The following is a 20352-nucleotide window of genomic DNA, read 5'->3' as shown; positions in this document are numbered from 1 at the left end:
GCATTTAGTCCACTGACATTTAGAGTGAGTAATGAAAGATATTAATTTATTGCCATTGTGTGGCCTATAGAGTTGGTGTTGTTCTCTGGCCCTTTCTAGTATTTGTTGTTTTTGGTCTTTTGTTTTGTTTCATTTTCTCTCCACTCAAAGCGTCCCCCTTAAAATTTATTGCAGGGCTGGTTTAATGGTCCCAAACTCCTTTAGTTTTTGTTTGTCTGGGAAACTCTTTATCTCTCCTTCTATTTTGCATGACAGCCTTGCCGGATAAAGAATTCTTGGCTGCATATTTTTCTCATTCAGCACATTGAATATATCCTGCCACTCCTTTCTGGCCTGCCAAGTTTCTGTGGATAGGCCTGCTGTGAATCTGATCTATCTTCCCTTACAGGTTAAGGACTTTTTTTTTCCCTTGATGCTTTCATAATTCTTACCTTGTCTGTGTATTTTGTGAATTTGACTATGATATGCCTTGTTGATGGTTGGTTTTTGTTGAATCTAATGGGAGTTCTCTGTGCTTCTTGGAGTTTGATGTCTGTGTTCTTTCCCAGATTAGGGAAGTTTTCTACTATAATTTGCTCACATAAACCTTCTGCCTCTTTTTCTCTATAAGTATATTTTAGATCTCTTATAGAGGGGCGCATGGGTGGTTCAGTCAGCTGAGCATCCAACTCTTGGTTTTGGCTCAGGTCATGATCTCATGGTTCAAGAGTTCGAGCCCTGCATCGGGCTCTGTGCAGACAGTGTGGAGCCTGCTTGGGACTCTCTCTCTTCCCCTCTCTCTCTCAAAATAAATAAATAAACTTAAGAAAGAAGGGTAACTTTGGGCACCTGAGTGGCTCAGTTGGTTAAGTGTCCAACTCCTGATTTCAGCTCAGATCATGATCTCCCAGTTCATGAGTTTGAGCCCTGCTTCAGGCTCTGCACTGACAGGGGAAAGTCTGCTTGGGATTCTCTGTCTCCCTCTCTCTGCCCCTCCCCTGCTTATGTTGTCTCCTTCTCTGAAAAATAAATAAACTTAAAAATATATATATCTTATAGAGGAGGAAAAACGTTCTTTTCCTACCCTCTTAGGATTCCTGGGTCTGACAATTAAACTGAGAAAGACAAATTAACAGGAGATAACCATATAAATTTGTTCAATATAATTTCACACGACACGGGAGCTTTCATAAGGAAATGAAGACCCAAAGAGATGGATCTGTGCATTTTTATGGGAGGTTTGATGAAGAGTAGGCAGATGTGGCAGAATATGATAATTCCTTCAAATTAAAATATCCAATATGCCAACATGCCATATTTTGGGGTAGTGTGTCCTGAAACCCATCAACCTCAGATAAGTGGGATATACAATATTTGTCCTTCTGTGACTAGCTTATTTCACTTAGTGTAATGTCCTTAAGGTTGATCCATCTGTCACAGATGGCAGGATTTCCCTCTTTTTTGAAGGCTGAATAATATTCCATTGTATGTACATATCACATTTTCTTTATCCATTCATCTGTCCATGAACATTAAGGTTGTTTCCACATCTTGCAATCCATCTTAATTTCTTAACTGTTCTAATAAAATGTCAAGCTAACTGATTTTCACCTTTCCATTATCAGCCTCCATCAATGCACTTTCCATAACTACACAGAATGAACTTAAAAAAAAAATGCTCATCAACTCTTTGATTTCTAGATTCTTTGGAGGGATAAATATCCTGAAAAAACATTCCCACTACAAAACTAAAAATGATAAACAAGCATCTTTCTTAAATGCTGAATACTTAGGTGAGCTAGCAAGTAAGGAGGTAAAATCAGAGGGGATAAAGGGCATATCTAGAGAATGGGAAATAATGAGGAAAATTGCAGGGGGAAAGCAGGCACATTAGTCATGGTGGCCCTCAGGACAGTTTCTGGTCCCAGGAACTTAGAACCTCAGGTTCTTTGACAATTGCCTTGGAAGGTGGGGGATAAAGAACACGGACTTGGGGGCACCTGGGTGGCTCAGTCGGTTGAGCATCCGACTTCAGCTCAGGTCATGATCTCGCGGTCCGTGAGTTCGAGCCCCATGTCAGGCTCTGTGCTGACCGCTCAGAGCCTGGAGCCTGTTTCAGATTCTGCGTCTCCCTCTCTCTCTGACTCTCCCCCGTTCATGCTCTGTCTCTCTCTGTCTCAAAAATAAATAAACGTTAAAAAAAAAATTAAAAAAAAAAAAGAACACGGACTTGGACACACACAAGGTACAGTTAGAGTATCAACCTGCACAGGGGCCAGGCTCTCCTGTGTGAATGTGTAACCACAGGCCTGTCTTCATACAATATAAATTGAGCCTTCAGTTTATACTGAGTGTTCTAAGAAACCACATGTTGAGAAATTAGCACATCCTCTGTGGGTGGTGCACCATCAACCCCGGCCTTCAGTATTTCCAGAGGAACACAATCCAAAACTAGAGAACACCACAAAAACTTCCATGAGAGAGAGTCAGTGAAAACAAACAGTGAAGCTGGACATCTGAGGACTTGATGATGGAATTGAGAAGCAGAATATAAAATAAGTATGGATTAAGAAGTTTTTAAAAAAAAGACCAAAGCAAAGAACAGATACTACTATCCAATAAAGATCCGAGCAGGTTTAAAAAAGTAGCAAATAGCCCATCTAAAATACAAGTATTATCCTTAAGGGGCACCTGGCTAGCTCAGTCAGTAAAGCATGAGACTCTTGATCTCGGGGTTGTGAGTTTGAGCCCCACGCTGGGCCTAGAGATTACTAAAAAATAAAATATTTTTAAAGTAAATATATTATCCTTGATATTAAAAGCAACAGATCCACTAAAAAATATTTCTGATTTTACAGAAAAAAATAAAGACATTACCTGGACTATGTCATCAAGAGAGAAATCTGCCACCTCACTCTTCTTCCTTCCCCCCCCACCCCCCACCAAAATACCAGAGGGATGAGACAGAGGGTAGAAGCCATGATAATACACACACTTGAGACTTAAGGAGAGGAGAGAAGATGCAAAACAATGTAGGAGAGCAACAGAGAGCTGGTAACTGAGCACTTTCCAAAACTGAATAAATTTGAAATTTGAAGAGCATAACAAATCCCAAGTAGGCAAAATAAGAAGAAATCTATATCTAGACACGTTGTAGTGAAACCACACGGCACAAGGAACACAGGTCTTAACACGAACCAGACATTTGGTTTACTTAAAACACTTTAATGCTGAAAAGTCCTCTCTGCCTCCATGTTGCCTGGTTAACATTAGGGTATTCGTCAAATTTCCATCCAAAGATCAGAGTCTACAGTTGAGAAAACAAGAACAGAAGTGACTGAGTAGAAATTTGTAGTCTCAATCACAACTTGACATGTCTGGCAAGAAAACTACCCTTGATGTTTGGTATTAAAAAGGGCACTGGATGATGGAAATTTAACAACAGTGATGCAACTCTGGCCAAGAAGATACATAAATATTGTGTGCTGCTAACGAGGTGGGCAGTATGGTGATGCAGCGGTGACCCAAGCCTGGCTAACACTTCCCTGCAGCCATTCCATTTTCCTTCGTTCCTGCTGGAACACTAAACAGGAACATCCAATTGATTCATTGTTCATGCATTTTAACCTTTTCTGACTTCATCCTCAGAGAAGTTTCTTTCTTATACATACGAAAAAAAAAAAGTCAAATTCTACAACACAGCTACGCACCCCTCTCAGTCCTCGCGCTTAAATAACATCTCCCAGAGCTGCTTCCTCAGGACAGCTGTCCAGAACCACACAACGTCAGGGGTAAGAATGTAGAGAGAACACAATATTCAGTATCTTGGAAGACAATTTTATTCTTCTTGCTGACATCCCTTGCAACATTTTATTAACTAGTGAAAAGTGACAATCAGACATAATTTTGTTTTCAAACTGCTTTCAAAAAGCAGTAAGAAAGTAGCTATTTAGAAAAAGGAGGCCCATCCGTCTGCTTAAAGAAACATTAGACAAATTATGAAAAGTGAGAATCCCATCACATTGGAAATACATGATCAAAGCTCAGGCTAACGAACATTCAAACAGGCTCTCTTCAAACCACATTTCTCCATTTCTTTTCGAATAATCTTTTTTTCTCAGACTCTTCCAGAAGCACTTCATAATAAGCAAAGATGTCTTGCCAGCTCATTTCTTCATAAGCTGAGGTATGACAACATTGCCACATGTTGTGCTAAGAAGCTGGAACTAAAGCCCAAGGATAGGGCTTGACCTCTGAGACCAACTATCTTTGAGACAAAGCTTAGAGAGGGTCAAGGCAAATGATGAAGGGAAGTGAATGCAAGCCTATTACCCACTTTACCAAAACCAGCTCCAGAGGGGCCTTCCTGCCCCCCACTTCACAAGATTGAAAAGTTTAATGAGGAAAGAACCTGTATTGTTCCTAAAATAATACAATCCTTTTACTTTGTTTTTTAACGTACAGCTCTTCGAGAATTTCGTTTTTAAGAAATCATCTGTAAGGGAAGAAGAATACATGTACTTAACTCAAACACTGGTTTTTAACACCCCCATGATAAGCAAATGACTAAAACATCAGGCCAGGTTTACAAGCTCCAGACAACCCTTGCATTAGGGAAAACTGGGTTTGGTTTCAGGGACAGCAGAAAGGACTCCTGCTTTCTCATGTCCCTCCCCTCACCTATGGGCTCACCATTGCCTGAAATAAACTCTGCAGGTGTCCTTTGCCTTCATTATCTGTCTTCTCAGGTTGAAAATGTGCTGGGCCTGCCTCACTATCACTCTTTCCAGATACTGTGTAAGTGAAGAGATAACACTTTGCCCTGAGAATAGGTTTTAATAAGGGACAAAGGACACCGGGCAAGACTAGATTAGCTCTCATACAAACAATTCAAAATAAATACCTAAGAGTGACGCGAGTCTGACACAAATGACAATCATTTGCCAGATGTCTGTCAGAACATATCCCATACGTACAAATGTTAAAGATGTCACCATGTTCTGTGAGAAATACCAGCACACACCCACAGACGTCGCCAACAACAAACTAGCAAAACTTTCACAGCATGGTGGAATCCACTCTTCTGCTTACTTACTTTTAACCCAGGTTTCTGATCCTCGTCATGTATTTCTCTGGGTTAGCAGCACTCATTACTGTAGTATAAATTGTATAGCTGAAAATGATGAGAGGAATTTTTATATACATATAATTTCCTCTAATATTCCAAAGAGGAAAAAAAAAAACACCAAGCCCTTCCCTAATTGTCCCCATTGTCCTCAGGACCCAAGACAATAATACAAATAGAAGCCCATATATGTCAGAATATTTAAAATTTATAACGCAAGTGATCACACAGTGTCCTTCCTATTTTGACAATACTATGGAAGGCCAAGTTCAAATTTAAAATGCTCAGACTCCTCAGAGTTCCACACTGTGGCAGTGAGGGATGCCAGCTCTTGTGGCCCTCACCCCTTGCTCTGCCCGATCCCACAAGTGGCACGTATGTGGACACCTCAGCCTTTGCATTCAGGCTTCAAGCATGACCCCAGGGAAAAGCCATCCCTTGGCCACCCACCAAGCACAGATATCCACAGTGGCTGCACACTGCCATCAGGAGAACACCACCCAGGACAGTGGACCACACAGGCCTGGAGCTCTTTGGGCTGAGAATTCCAGGGTACTAGGTAGTTGGGCCAGACTAGCTGGGCAAATGCTCCTGGCCAGTGGACTCCTTACATCAAGTGACGGTCAGAGGAAGGCCAGAGTGGAGCCTCTAAATCTCAGGGATCACATCTTACCCAGATCTAAGGATGCAAAGTGCAATGTCATTTACTCAACATACTGCACAGCAAGAGACCTGAACAACATGAGCACACATGCATGCATGCACACACATAATAGGACCCCTTTCCCTGACTCCCTTCATCATCTACCTCTTGTCCCAATCACCAGCTGAGATGCATGCTCAAAGCATTTGGAGCTGGGTTGTTGCAGAACTATTGGCCCTGGGGCCCACAGATAAATTGTACACCTGGCTGAAGACAGCACTATGAGTGCATGCAGAGCTAGTCCAAGGGAATTCAGCAGCTTATTTGCTTTGGCCATAATTCTATTCTCCATCACTACTTTATTTATTTATTTATTTATTTATTTATTTATTTATTTATTTATTTATAAGTTTATTTATTTGTTTTGAGAGAGACAGAGACAACACAAGTGGGAGAGGGGCAGAGAGGGAGACAGAGAATCCCAAGCAGGCTCTGCACTGTCAGCACAGAGCCTGATGTGGGGCTCGAACTCATGGAACAGTGAGATCGTGACATGAGCTGAAACCAAGAGTCAGATGCTTAACCGGCTGAGCCACCCAGGAGCCCCTCCTTCACTACTTTAATATTTTCTCTGCTTACAGCCACCTCAGAGGATGGAGATCGATTGCAAGTGGGTGTGATTTTGTAGCACAGCACAAGGTGGCAGCATAGAGCTAACGGCTTCTGTTCAGACTTCTTTCTGTTAACTTTACACAGGGAAGAGCTTCCACTGCCAGGAATCATTCTAAGCAAAGGGCCTGAGAGTCAGTGATCTGTGTTAATTCTGGCTCAATGGTGGTTATTCTTTAAATGCAGGTCCTCTCGGGTTTTCAGTTATACAACAGAGAAAAATGTTCCTTGGTTAACTGTTTACAATTTCTAATTCTATTTTGACAAAATATTTCCTAAGCCATTTAAACATTGATAGCCTTTAACTCAGTAACTCTACTCTGAATTCTGGGAATTCAACCAGGGAAAAGAATCCAAAGGTGGGGCGGTGGGGAAGGGGGATGTACAAATACATGTATTTCATAATTTTAATAGGGGAAAAACTAACAACTAGAGAATGCTTAACTCAACTACACTATATTCAGTTGGCTATGGGGCACATGTTTAAAATGACCAGGGCTGTTCATGGCATGAGCAATGTTTTTTAAAAATAAATATAATTTTATTTTTATTTTATTTTATTTTATTATAATAGTAATTTTTATTATATTTTATTATCATAATAGTATTTTATTATAATAATTTTTTAAAGATATAGTTATCATTTATATAATTATTTTTAAAACCATAAGAACACCCAAAAAAGAATACCCTATTTTACAAACAAATATTAGAAGGGCAAAATTGTGCCCTACTGGAAGGGATACAGTCAGCTGTAGGTTGGAGCTGGCTCCTACAGGCTGGTGAGGGCCAATTGTTAAACATGTAGGACATTCAGGAGCCCATCATAAGCTTGAAATACGCTATGTGGGAGTATTGACACCAGGAAGTCAATTAATGCTACAATTCATGGGGGTCTTTGGTTTGTTTTTTGGCCACCCCAAACCCGCTCCAACCCAAAAGCTAGTTTACTAGCATAACCCTGGGTATCACCTATTACCCAAATGGTTCATTTACTGGAGTGGTAAATTACTGGCTAATTTGTTTTTCTGTATTGGCTGTTAGAATATTGCTGACAGAATAAATTTTTTAGTGTTAATCTTTTTATCAGGCCCTATTTACAGAAAAAACTTCCAAGGGACAATTTGAAGACATATTCCTATTATGATACAAAATGAACCACCAGTTTTAAAAATATCATCACAGCTAAGGAATCTTAAAAGTACCTGTATACAAAAGTTATTCTAGAGGCCATCAGGAAAAGTATTTTGTATTCGTGTAAAGGAGGATCATTTCAAAGAAAAAAAAAATCACTTTATAGGTTTTGCCTGTATTAGGCTATTTCCTGAAGAGGACCATTTTGATATTCTTGCCTTGGAGAAAGCAAATAAAATAACGATGGGAGGGTAGGAAATGCTGGGTTTGGGAATTTATTGAAGTAAAAGGAGATAAAACTGTTTTGACTTGCAGATGCTTCCTCTTTCATTTCATTAAATTAAGCCCCACCTCACTAAGCAAAAAAAAAAGTGTCTGCACCCCCATGAGCTAGTCCTGGGTGAGGGTAAGACAATAAAGCATCACCTTGAATGGTGATAAAAAGTAGGCTGTTGGTCTAGCCAGCTTTGCTGTGATGGAGACAGTGGACCTTCAGAGTTTCCTGTGTAAGTCTTGTGGCTGCCTCTCAGATTTAATGAAGAGCTTCCTGTGACAGTGGCAGCTACGGCCCAGAGTTTCACTTCAGAAGACTATGTGGGTAAAACCCTGGGTTGTTAGACCCAAGAAGCCAGTGCTCACAGGATGCTACTATCAAGGGCACAGGCTAACAAAGAAACAATAGCATAGATGCTAATTTATCTGTGGACTGAGCCATGGTGGTAACAGAAAGTTTTAGGAAGTTAAAGGGAAGCCAACAGCGTCTACAGTTTAGTTTAGTTTTTTTTTTTTTTTTTAACTTTTAGTTTATTTATTTTGAGAGAGAGAGAATCCCAAGTAAGCTCCGTGCTGTCAGCGCAGAGTCCAAAGCAGGGTTCAATCCCATGAACCATGAGATCATGATCTGAGCAGAGATCAAGAGTCAGATGCTTAACTGACTGACACACCCAGGTGCCCCTAAAGTTTAGTTTTAACAGAGTGAAATTATGGCGCTCATAACCAGTGAAGGCAGTCCCAACTACCAGACTGACTCAGGATGAACACATCTCTGCCCTCTTCCTTCCGGATCCCTCTATCCTCTTTACCTTTGTTTTTCTTTATGGACTTCTCACCTGACTTATGATATATTTGTTTACCTCCCCCTCCCCACCTCCTCCCTACTTCCCCCCAGTAAAATGCTAGTTCCATGAGAGCAGACAACTTGTTTGATTCACTGCTGTGTCCACAGCACCTAGAAAGCCTGACTTGTAGAGGCCCCCAGAACCCCCATTCTGGGGTGACGTATGAACAGATGTGTTTAAGTGTCACTTACTTGTTACAAACCGGAAACACTGACAAAACCTGCACAGGAAACAATCATATTACAAAGACTATTAAAAAGGTAGAAGAAATACATGTAGAATATCCCTAGGAAGAATAAAAGCACTTAGCACTCTAGCATGTCTTGGGGTCTACAGAGTTAGACTTTTGAATCCTTTCTCCCTTTAAACAGTGAACATATATACAACTGTGTCTTTTTTTAATTTTTATTATTATTTTTTTAATTTTTTTATTACTTTAAAAAATTTTTTAACGTTTATTTATTATTGAGAGACAGAGAGAGACAGAGCGTGAGCAGGGGAAGGGCAGAGGGAGAGGGAGACACAGAATCTGAAGCAGGTTCCAGGCTCTGAGCTGTCAGCACAGAGCCCAATGAGGGACTTGAACTCACAAGCTGTGAGATCATGACCTGAGCTGAAGTCGGAGGCTCAGCAGACTGAGCCACCCAGGCACCCCCAACTGTGTCTTTTTTTAACATGCAGAAACACTTGGGTGAAGATGAATACTTTTTAGCCTATACTGACGCAAGTTCACAAAATGTCATCTTTTTTTTTTTTTAATTCATCTGGCTTTTAAAAAATGTTTTCAACCAGGTGAAACTGACTCCAACACTTTAATCACTATTAACAAAGACAACAAACATCCAGGGTAAAAGCTGGACATCACGCCCCCTGGAAGTTACCTGGAAGAGCGTCTCCAGGCTGAGGTTTTCCTGGCCTGTGGCATTAAGCGCTTTCATGGCAGGCGTCCTGTAAGGAGAATGTTCAGAGGTTACTGGGCACCTCAGGTAACCCTGAATCCCACCAGCTCTCATACCAGGAGGCTCAAGATAAGGCCTGACTGCATGATCTCCTTTCACCAAAAAAAGGTTCCAGCCCTCAAACATGCTTCCTGCCTAATCTCAGACCACCATGGCAAAATTAATTCAACAGCCAGGCCTACTGGTACCATCTGCTCAAGGAAGCTGGGATGGTGAAAATGTGTTGCATAAATAGTTGTCCCAAACACATGGGGCAGTAAAGCCAGGGGGAAATACATAACTACCTGCTCTTTGGGGATGCAATGACTTACAAAACTTTCTAAATGAGAAGGGCCAAAGAAAGCCCCTAACTGGTTTATTTATTTCATTAAGGGACATGTTTTCCTTCCAAAAAAGGCTTACATAGAAAAACCACGAACCTTGTTCTGTCCTTTCCTTTTACACATGAGTAGAGAGAGTCTCAAGAGGCAACCCAGTGAGTCATTAAGAGAGCTGGTGATGGAACACAGGCCTCCTGACCCTGAGGCCAGGGCAAGTCTTACCCTCCAACACCCAACCAACCGCTAAGACCCTCCACTACACATTACACTCTCCCATCCTGGCCAAGACACTGGTGAGGGGGCCCAGGTACACGTTCTGGGAGGGGACAGCACCTGCAGTCCTCTCCAGTTCTTGTCATAAAAATGGCACATCTGGGGTGCATGGGTGGCTCAGTCGGTTAAACATCCCACTTCGGCTCAGGTCATGATCTCATGGTTCGTGAGTTCAAACCCCACATTGGGATCTCTGCTGTCAGCAGGGAGTCTGCTGTCCCCCCCACCCCCCACCTCTACCCCTTTCCTGCTCTCTCTCTCAAAAATAATAAACTTTTTTTTTTAAAGGACACATTCTGTTAAAAAAAAATAAAAAAAAAGGGGGGGAGCTTGGGTTGCTCAGTCGGCTAAGCGTCCAACTTCCTCTCAGGTCATGATCTCGCAGTCTGTGTGTTCGAGCCCTGCGTCGGGCTCTGTGCTGACAGCTCAGAGCCTGGAGCCTGTTTCAGATTCTGTGTCTCCCTTTCTCTCTGACCCTCCCCTATTCATGCTCTGTCTCTCTCTGTCTCAAAAATAAATAAATGTTAAAAAAAAAAAAAAAAAAAAAAGGACACATTCTCCTGACCCCAAGAAAGCACTGTAAAGCAGAAAGTGTATAGATGCCTACCTTCGGTCATCTTTCTCAGGTGCTGGCTTCCAGTGGTCATAATTTGTCTCAACTCGGAACCACCTACAACAAAGCACATCATCTTGTCTTACCCAAGGTCATCTGGCACACAGCTGAAGAAGAAATATATGAAAACAAAAAGAATACCTCTAGTTTCATCAATTAAAAAAATTCTTGATACAAAATGAGTTCTCATTCTACTCACGCTCCATTTAAAGGATCTAGAGGCCAAATGTCTGCGGGGCCATTTCTGTTCCTCGTGATGACCATTCCTTCCCGAGGGGACGCACCACCAACAATATAATAAACACAAGCAATAAGGGGTGTGTTGGCCAATTTATAAACAGCTGCGTCAAAGTTTTCCGACTCACTCAGGGTCTGAACAAAGAGACAAACCCACATTAGCATCACCACACACGGCAGTTATCTGCCACACCAACTGATGGACAAATGGGCCAAAGCACATTCTCCTGATATATTAAGCCATGGCTACCATCTTAACCCACTCTGACCTCCTCCTCCTCCTGTCATCAGGGCTCCTGCGAGGTCATCAGTGGGCAGCCAACAGCAGCAGGATTTTTTCTCACAACTGGAAAGACCTGCTGACAAGTTCTAGGCCTGGCTCACCAAACACGGGCTGTGTGCTTTCTAGGCAGGTCACCTTCACAAAGTCTCCCCATGTTTCCTCACCCACTTGTTCTTTCAACAGGTACTTCTGAATACCTACTGTGTGCTAGGCACAGTGCTGGTGTGGGGAACAGAGCAGTGAATATGACTGACCAAACCTTGTTCACTCCAAACTTCCAAGGATGACAGGAAAGTCAATGGGCAGTGCTGACACAAGGTAAGAAGTGTCAACATAGGAGAAGGAGTTGCTACAAAAGCCATAGCAGGGGACCCAGCCTCACCCAGGGCATCAAGGGAGTATTCCAGGGAGGTATTGCACAATCTGAGGCCAAAGGGACAAATGGAAGTCAGGCTGGCGGAAAGTCATAGTTGTGGGGTTGGGCAGATCTAGCTTGATGGAAGAGTTGGCAAAGTCTTGGAGATGAAAGATAGCATGCTGCATCAGAGCAGGGTGTGCTGATACTCCTACCCCCGGGGGGTTCGTGAAGACTTCCAAAGGTCTGTGGCATGGACCATTAAGGGGATCACTTTCCATATCTTCAGCTTCCATAGGTGCTCCTTGCTTAAGCCGATCTGCTCAAGAACGGTCCTGTGGTATGGGGCCTGCCCTTCCCACCTGCATCTCCAAAATCACTCTGTACCATTTTTGGAAAGTACGTTTTCTGCTCACCCATCCCGAATATGGCCAAGGCACTGTGTCAGGGGTGGGGGTGGGGGTAAAGTCAAACAAAAGAACTATTCAAAATATTAGTGTCTGCAAAGGTGCCATCATTCAGCACCATAAACCATCAAGTCACGGCAGGGTTTTGTGGACTTTCCCCTGCCGTACACACATTCCTGCTAGGGTGAGGTATTTAGGCTTGAACTGGTTTGTTCTGAACTCAGCAAAATTCTAGCGAGGCAGTGATGGAACATTGTTTTATGTTGCCTATACCATCCCACGATTACTATCAAGTAATTCGTTGCCTCTAACAGAGTCCTACGAGAAAAAAAGCAAAGAACGTCAGTAAGAAACGCCGGTGGCAGTGGTGACTTACTTCATTCAGGTGGCAAAAGTCAGGATGAAACATGTACCTCATCTGTTTGGTTCAGGAAATGAAGGAAATGGTCACTGACTGCTAAAGGGTAATGAAAATGTTCTAAAATTGATTGTAGAGATGGTTGCACAACTCTGAATGTACTAAAAACCAGGAAGTTGTATACTTTAAGTAGATGAATTATACAGCAGGTGAATCGTACGGCATTGCACCTCAATTAAATACATCTACCTTATGACCCAGCAATTCTACTCTTAAGTACTTACTTAACTGAAATGGACATACGTGTTTACAAAAAGACTTGTACAAGATTTTCTACAGCAGGCTTACTCATAGTAGCCCAATACTGGAAACAGCCCAATGCCCATCAACTGGAAAATGAATAAATTGTGTCATATTCACACAACTGAATAATCTTCAGCAATAGAAAGAAATGAGCTAGTGATACAAACAACATGGATGAATTTGAAAAACATTAGGCTGAGTGAAAGAAAGAGTCCGTACTCCAGGATTTCATTTCTATGCGTTCTAGAACAGGCAAACTTGTCTGTGGTGATAGAGGTCAGTGTGGTTTCATTGACGGAGGGTGTCAGAAGAGGTTAGGAATTGGCTAGAATGGAGCAGGAGGGAAGTTTCCAGGGACTGGGGGATGTTCTGTACCTTGTTTTGTTGGTACTTACATGGATGGATAAACGAGTATGTACAGCTGTCAAAACACATTGAACCAAACCCTTAAGATCTGTGCATTTCACTGTATGTAAATTACATCTAAAACATTTAAAAATCATTTTGGTGTTTGGATTTCACCAGGTGGATGTAAATTCCAGTTTTATTTTTAAATGGCAACATTTACAATACACTGGATTTTTTGCAGCTTTTTAATCTTATGATGAAAAGTTTTAGAGGTCATCTTAAAAATGTGTGAAGGATGCATAGTTCGTCACCATTTTCAGGAAGTATCCAGGTAAGAAGTTGAGGAGCACTGCAAGTCCGGAGGGGCTAAGGTTATTTAAAGCAAGGGGAAGAAGGGCCAAAAAAGCTAAAGCTGGGCAGGACCAGATCTGTGCACCAGAGATGAGCTCCTGAAAATGTGTTTACTGTAGTGAAATTACAATTTATATGTGACCTGGAACTTTGCTGCTTAATAGGTCTTGTCAACCAGACTTTCTTTCTGTTGTATGCAGAACTACTTTCTTAACGCCTTTCTTTGCTTTGCTAATTCTGATATTTGCCCTCTAAAAGGAGGGCACATTGTTATCAGCAGAAAAGCATAATGTCATCTCTTATCTCAATCAGCTATTTAGATAAAACTACAGGCTAAAACTGTGGCCTACAACAAAGACTCTCTCCTTGACCAAACTAGCTAGGATCCTCTGAGCCCCCTTCTTGATAAGGCCTTAACCTTGGCCTATAAGGACTGAACAAACACTAACATAGTTTCTTTTATTTTTTTTCATGGTATTATTCTTGGCTTTATTTTATATTTTTATTATTATGTTTTAAAAATATAATTTACTGTCATATATATATATATATATATATATATATATATATACATACACATATATATGTATATAATTTATTGTCAAGTCAGCTAACATACAGTGTATACAGGGTGCTCTTGGTTTTGGGGGTAGATTCCTGTGATTCATCACTTACATACAACACCCAGTGCTCATCCCAACAAGTGCCCTCCTCAATGCCCATCACCCATTTTCCCCTCTCCCCTGCCCCCCCATCAACCCTCAGTTTGTTCTCTGTATTTAAGAGTCTCCTATAGCTTGCATCTCTGTGTGTTTATAACTGTTTTTTTCCCCTTCCCTTCCCCCATAGTCTTCTGTTCAGTTTCTCAAATTCTACATATGAGTGAAGACATGTGATAACTGTCTTTCTCTGACTGACTTATTTCACTTAGCATAATACCCTCCAGTTCCATCCACATTGTTGCAAATGGCAAGGTTTCATTACTCTTCATTGCTGAGTTGTATATATCCCGTTGTATATATACACTACATCTTATTTATCCACTCATCAGAAAATTAACATAGTTTCTAACAGCTCAAGGCTACATCCCTAAGGTGACCCTAGCCCCTCTTATAGCGCTGCCTGAGAAAATAAGGCTGCCCAAAGAATTTACTATTTGTTCCAGACAACACTTAAAACTAGGGCCCCTGTTGTCCAGTCTCTGCAGGAGGGTAGGAAGCTAACTTTGAAAAGCACCAGTTAGGAATCTCAGATAGGCTTCTCTTGGACAACCCCTCTCTTCCACTTTTTGTGTAAAGTTTCACTTCTCTGACTCTACTGAGCCCCTGTTGACACCCCTCTCAGTTTCCTCATTTTCCCTTTAAAACACCCAGTCACCTCTGTATAAGTCAAAGTTGAGTTCAGTTCACATTGGACACTTTTCCCTACTGCAACGGTATAGTATACTACTGATTAAAATCTATCTTGATCACTTATTTATGTCTTTAACTGACATATAACATTAATTTTTTTTAATGTTTATTCATTTTTTGAGAGAGAGAGAGAGAGAGACACAGAGCACAAGTGGGAGATGGGCAGAGGGAGAGGGAGACACGGAACCCAAAGAAGGCTCCAGGCTCGGAGCTGTCAGCACAGACATATAACATTGTATTTGGTTTCAGGCATACAATGTAATAATTCAATATTTGCATATATTGCAAAATGATCACCACAATAACTAACATCTGTCACTATACATAGTTACCAAATTTTTTTTCCCTTGTATGAGGACTTTTAAGATCTACCCTTAACAACTTTCAACTATTCAATACAGTATTATTAACTATAGTGGCCATGCTGCAGGTTGCATGCCCATGATTTATTTTATAATTGGAAATTTATAATTCATAACTACTCCTTTAATTAGTGTCCAGCCCTGTTTATCTTTGATACTTATTATCACAAAGTTTGATATGATTTTGTAATCCTTTTTATTTGAAAACCTTGATTATTCTTTTTAGGAGCTTTCTACATGAAAAATAATATTGTGAAATGACACAGAGCATTACAACATGCACACAGAGGATGAAGTTAGGGTGTGGTGGGCTCAACAGGGGAAGTACTCACAGTGCGGATAAGCCAGCTGACCAGGGAGTGTCTCTGAAAAAGGGCAGCGATCACATTCTCCCACCACCAGCCTTCATCTGCCGAGTTGAAGAAGGAACAATAAGTATATATATGAATTGTTGCCCACGTGCCACATTTTAAAGTTCCTTAAATCTTATTTCTTCCCCATAGTACAAGCTGATGAGAGAGAAAAGTTAGTGGATGAGAGTAATTTTATTGGTATGCAGTTTTCAAAGATAAAGCCCAAATTTCATGACACACATAAAAATATGTAATATATATGTTACATATTACACATATTACAAATTTCCAGGGATTTGGAAATGTTCTGTGTGTATGTACATGCATACATGAAATTCTGTATATATATACTTTATATATATATAATCTTTCATGCCTAGAAACAATGATAATTGTGTTAAAGGAAATAATTCTACTAATTATCCCAAGCAAAACAGAATTACGTAGCTATCAAGAGAAGTGGCTCAATAAGGGATTAGAATATATATCTTTCAGAACTTTAAGTTTGATTTGGGCTCACATTTTAAAAAGTATACAAATTTACAATCATTCTCCAAAATTATTTTTTTAACATCTTAAAAAATCATTGAGGATTTATTTCCTAAGAGAACTCTTCATTCAAGACATAAGCACTGATCATTTGCTATGTGCCATATTGTGATCTAGTCCAGATCCCTGGAATTTAACAGTGAAATTAGTGTGCTGTTAAGCAAACAAGATTTTGATAACTATTATAAAAGAAATAAAACAGAATAATATAATCATGAGTGATGAGGGAGGATTCTTTGAGGAATGTTAAAGATAGACTCTCTGTGTTGTAGACATTTGCTCTAAGACGGACAGAACATTCCAGATAGAAGGCTTGGTTGGCTGTCAGGGCCCTAAGGTGAGGACAAGCTTGGGAGATACCAGAAAAAGAAAAATGCTGGTGCCGTGAGGGAGAAGGAGACAGGCACAAAATAAGGTGTAGCAGGTGGCCACATAGAGTTTTGAGGGTAAGAGTCGGGACTCTGGATTTGTTATAAGTGAAATGGAAATTCATTACGGGTTTTGAACAGGGGAACAACCTGATCATGCCCTCTGTGGGGAAGAGAAAGAATTATAGGACAGTGAGAAGCAGTGAGACCACATGAACCTCGACTACAGCAGTTCAGGTGTGAACCTGAACGGCTAGCCGAGCAGTGGAGGTGGAGAAAATGGCCAGGGACAATCTAGTTTTGTTGGTAGAGCTGACAAGACCCAGAGAGTGAGGGATCAAAAAATCCTCCCGGTACAATCAGTGCAGTACAATTGCCATATCCTGAAGCATGGAAAACCAGGGGAGGAACAGATCTGGGTAGAGCCAGAGTGAGAGCAAGAAAAGGGGAAAAGAAAAAACAAGAGATTGGCTTAGCAAGTCAAGTGTGAGACACCTCGCACCTTGCCGAGAAGGCATCTCCAGTCTGGGGCTCAGAGGTCAGACCCAGAGATGTGACAATGACAACAAATGCATCCATGGCCCTTACTTTGTGCCAAGCATCGCTCTGGGTGCTTCACGTACATGAATCATTTCATCCTCACAGCAGCCACCATCATCCCTGGCTTTCCAGGGGAGGAAACTAAAGCACAGACAGGTTAAGCACCTTGGTTGTGGTCACCAAGCTAGCAAGGGACCGCACCAAGACAAACTGGGCAGGCTGGCTCTGGAGTCAGATCTTAACTGCCAGGTGGTTTGTTAAGCCTCCCCAAACTCTATTCCATTTGTTAGCCCCCCTCCTATCCATACCTTTTCCCATTATGGCACTCTCCATAATGTCCAGAAACCTGAGTATCTCACTTCTATTAACCAAGAGATGTTATCTTATTGTTCAGGAATTTTAACTCAATCTTAGCAGATTAAAATATAACTACTTTTCACTAAAATGATAAAATAAGTTTTGAAAAAGCAGTTTGACAGTATTTAGTTAAACTTACGTGTCACAAGAATAACTCAGTTATTTTTAAACTACTTGTACATTAGGTTCTACCAATCAGTTTGTTAAACAATTTGAGTCACAAGATGATGGAAACAAAGCCCAGCTTTTAAATAAATATACACTTGTTTACAGCCATTTTTACTAAGGTTTTACTAAGGTAGAACCTTAGTAACTGTCATGCTGTGCTTTGAGTACCACTGATTGAGAACCTGTCTCACTCATAAAAGACTTTTGGGAAAATGCTGAAGAAACCCATTAGGATAAAGAACTAACTACTGAGCATTGATAGACTCAACCAGCATCTTCCTGTTAGAGACTTATGTAAAAATGTAAGAACAGACCTAACTAAAGGAAACAACAACATGAAGTCAATCAGGGTTTCATCAGATGACCAACACTAAACTTTCTTTCTTCTTAGCTCAGCTGCAAGTTCCTGAGGACGGAGACATGAGTTTGTTGAACTGTGGGTTTCCCAGAGAACTGAATGAGATCCCCTGAGCCTTGGGGAACGGCAGTACAGTCATATAACAAACAGCAACTGGGCAGGACCCACGCGATCAGTTTGAGAAGCACCTCTCCTGCTTACCAGCTGTCACTTCACATCACAGCCTGTTTCTTCCTCCGCATAATGAATGGGGCTAAAAATATCAGCCCTGCCTATCTAACAGGACGGTTGTGAGGTCTACTGAGAAAACGTACAAGAAAATGCACAGTGAACTACAGAGTGCTTTATAGACGTTGCCTGTACAACAGCAACACATACCCTCTGGATTACCATGACAGCTTCCTAACAGTCTTCTGCTTCCACGTTAACCCAACACAATCCAGCTTCTAGATATCTAGCAGCCAAAGTGATAGTTAGAAATATAAATCAGATCTGTTCACGTCCTGGCCTAAAATTCTCCTCGGGCTTCCATTACACTTAAAATCCAAGCTCTTCGTCGTGACCCTCACCGCGGCCTCAGCCTTCATCTCCACCTCCAATGTCAGTCCCCCATGCTGTAACTACACTACCCTCTCTTGTTTCTAGAATCCGCCAGGGATGTTTTGTTCCTAGAATTTCCCCAGCTTCTGCAGACCTGGCTCCTGGATTCCATTACCTGTAATAACGGCCCAACCCCTTCCTTTGTTATCTATTACATCTTCTAGTTTTCCTTGCTTTGTAGCACTTAACACTACCTGAAATCATCTTCATTGCTTTTATGCACACTGTCTCTTTCCCCCAACTAGAATGGAAGTACCGGTTAGGTAGTGTAGTAGGTGTTTGTCCATACTTTCAGGTGGGGGAGCAAATGAAGCATACTTGGATAGAATTGACCAGGACTATGGCTGAAAACGCTCAGGGATTTGTTTTGATTACCTCGTTCATTGCCAGAAATTGTAAACTTGTGTGGACTCTGACCGGTCCATAATCCTACATAGCCAATAAACGTGGTTCCCGTGAATGCAACCTGAAATCAAGAGGTAAGGCATCACTTTGCCAATCCAGCCAAATACACACTGAAATCATCTGTTTTGTCTCACGCATGGATTTTTTTCTTATAAGTTCCAACATAATAAAATCTCTCAAAGAGCCTTTCGGAAGGTATAACCTTGGGATTCCATGAATAGAAGTCAATGGATCTGTGATCTTGAATATGGGAAAAAAAGGTGCAGCTTTATTTTCACCCATTCCTGAGATTTCCCTCCCTCAGTAAGGGATGCATGCCAACAAATCATGAGGTCATAGCAGTGCCTAGGATTCTGCCACCTGTAGACACTGCAGATATTTTCACATATATAATATAATAGTGTCATACCTATCTTGATATAATTACATATCCTGAAATACCACTCATACCTCTCACTACCCTGAAATTATGGTAGTTATTAGACACACTGCTAACATTTACTAATTAATGTGTTGAGAAAAATTTTTAAATGGCTTAAAAAATTTGTTTTAATGTTAAAATGGCTACATTTTAATGTAACTGGTTTTCTTTGTAATCCATGCATTTTATTTTATGTACTATAAGACATTCTGAGAAGGGATCACAGGCTTCACCAAAGGGGATCATACCCCAAAAAGACTGAGAAACTCCAACCCTGAAATGGCAAATGGGTTCTGATTAAAAACTTGTATTGATTTGATTATAAGAGATAAATATCATGCATCTTGTAAGCTCTGTGAGGTAAGGGGAAGTGAAACTGTTTGTAATAATCATATTTAAATTTTAAATATTAAAAAATTTATTTTATATGTATCTCTCATTTAATCCTCATGATTATCCCATGAATTATAGGGATCACTCCCACTTTAAATTTAGGTAATGAGTTCCAATGAGAAACAAACAGGCCTAGGTTAATATTTTTCCTTAGAAAGCTAAATCTTAAGGGGTGCCCAGTGGATCATTTGACTCTTGATCTCAGGATTGTGAGGTCAATCCCCACATTGGGCATGGAGCCTACTTTAAAAAAAAAAAAAGAAAAGAAAGAAAGCTGAATCTTAAGTCTGTAATTTTTAAAATTTCTTATTTCTATCTCATCTGGTTGGGGTTTTTTGGTTTTGTTTTTATTTTTTAATTATTTTTTAATATTTTATTTTATTTTTGAAACAGAGAGAGACAGAGCATGAATGGGGGAGGGTCAGAGAGAGAGGGAGACACAGAATCTGAAGCAGGCTCCAGGTTCTGAGCTGTCAGCACAGAGCCCGACGTGGGGCTTGAACTCAAGGACGGTGAGATCATGACCTGAGCCGAAGTAGGAAGTTCAACCTACTGAGTCACCCAGGCACCCCTATTTTTAAATTTTTTTTA

At 40.8% G+C, this 20352-nt stretch overlaps 1 protein-coding gene across 3 annotated transcripts in view; it reads right to left on the bottom strand.

Annotated features, from left to right (window-relative positions):
- NAAA (N-acylethanolamine acid amidase) overlaps nt 1-20352 on the bottom strand; it is a 30209-nt gene that overhangs the window by 3760 nt on the left and 6097 nt on the right. Inside the window, exons 4-12 of one of the 3 annotated variants that reach the window (XR_006216940.1) lie at nt 18918-19008; nt 15582-15658; nt 11033-11205; nt 10828-10890; nt 9550-9616; nt 8860-8888; nt 5075-5152; nt 3690-3744; nt 3239-3286 (exon numbers count right to left, since the gene is read on the bottom strand). Coding sequence is in view for 2 of the 3 variants with exons in the window: in XM_007086982.3 (XP_007087044.3) it covers nt 5077-5152; nt 8860-8888; nt 9550-9616; nt 10828-10890; nt 11033-11205; nt 15582-15658; nt 18918-19008 (576 nt within the window). In the remaining variant the exon portion in view is untranslated. Of the gene's footprint in view, nt 1-3238; nt 3287-3689; nt 3745-3795; nt 4475-5074; nt 5153-8859; nt 8889-9549; nt 9617-10827; nt 10891-11032; nt 11206-15581; nt 15659-18917; nt 19009-20352 lie in introns of those variants that run through there. The other 2 variants (XM_007086982.3, XM_042984367.1) reach the window with 2 other exon arrangements.

This window comes from Panthera tigris, chromosome B1, assembly GCF_018350195.1.
Source record: "Panthera tigris isolate Pti1 chromosome B1, P.tigris_Pti1_mat1.1, whole genome shotgun sequence".
In the NCBI taxonomy this organism is placed as follows: Eukaryota; Metazoa; Chordata; class Mammalia; order Carnivora; family Felidae; genus Panthera; species Panthera tigris.
Note: the sequence above shows the minus strand (reverse complement) of the source record. Positions and strands in the feature narration are given on the sequence as shown.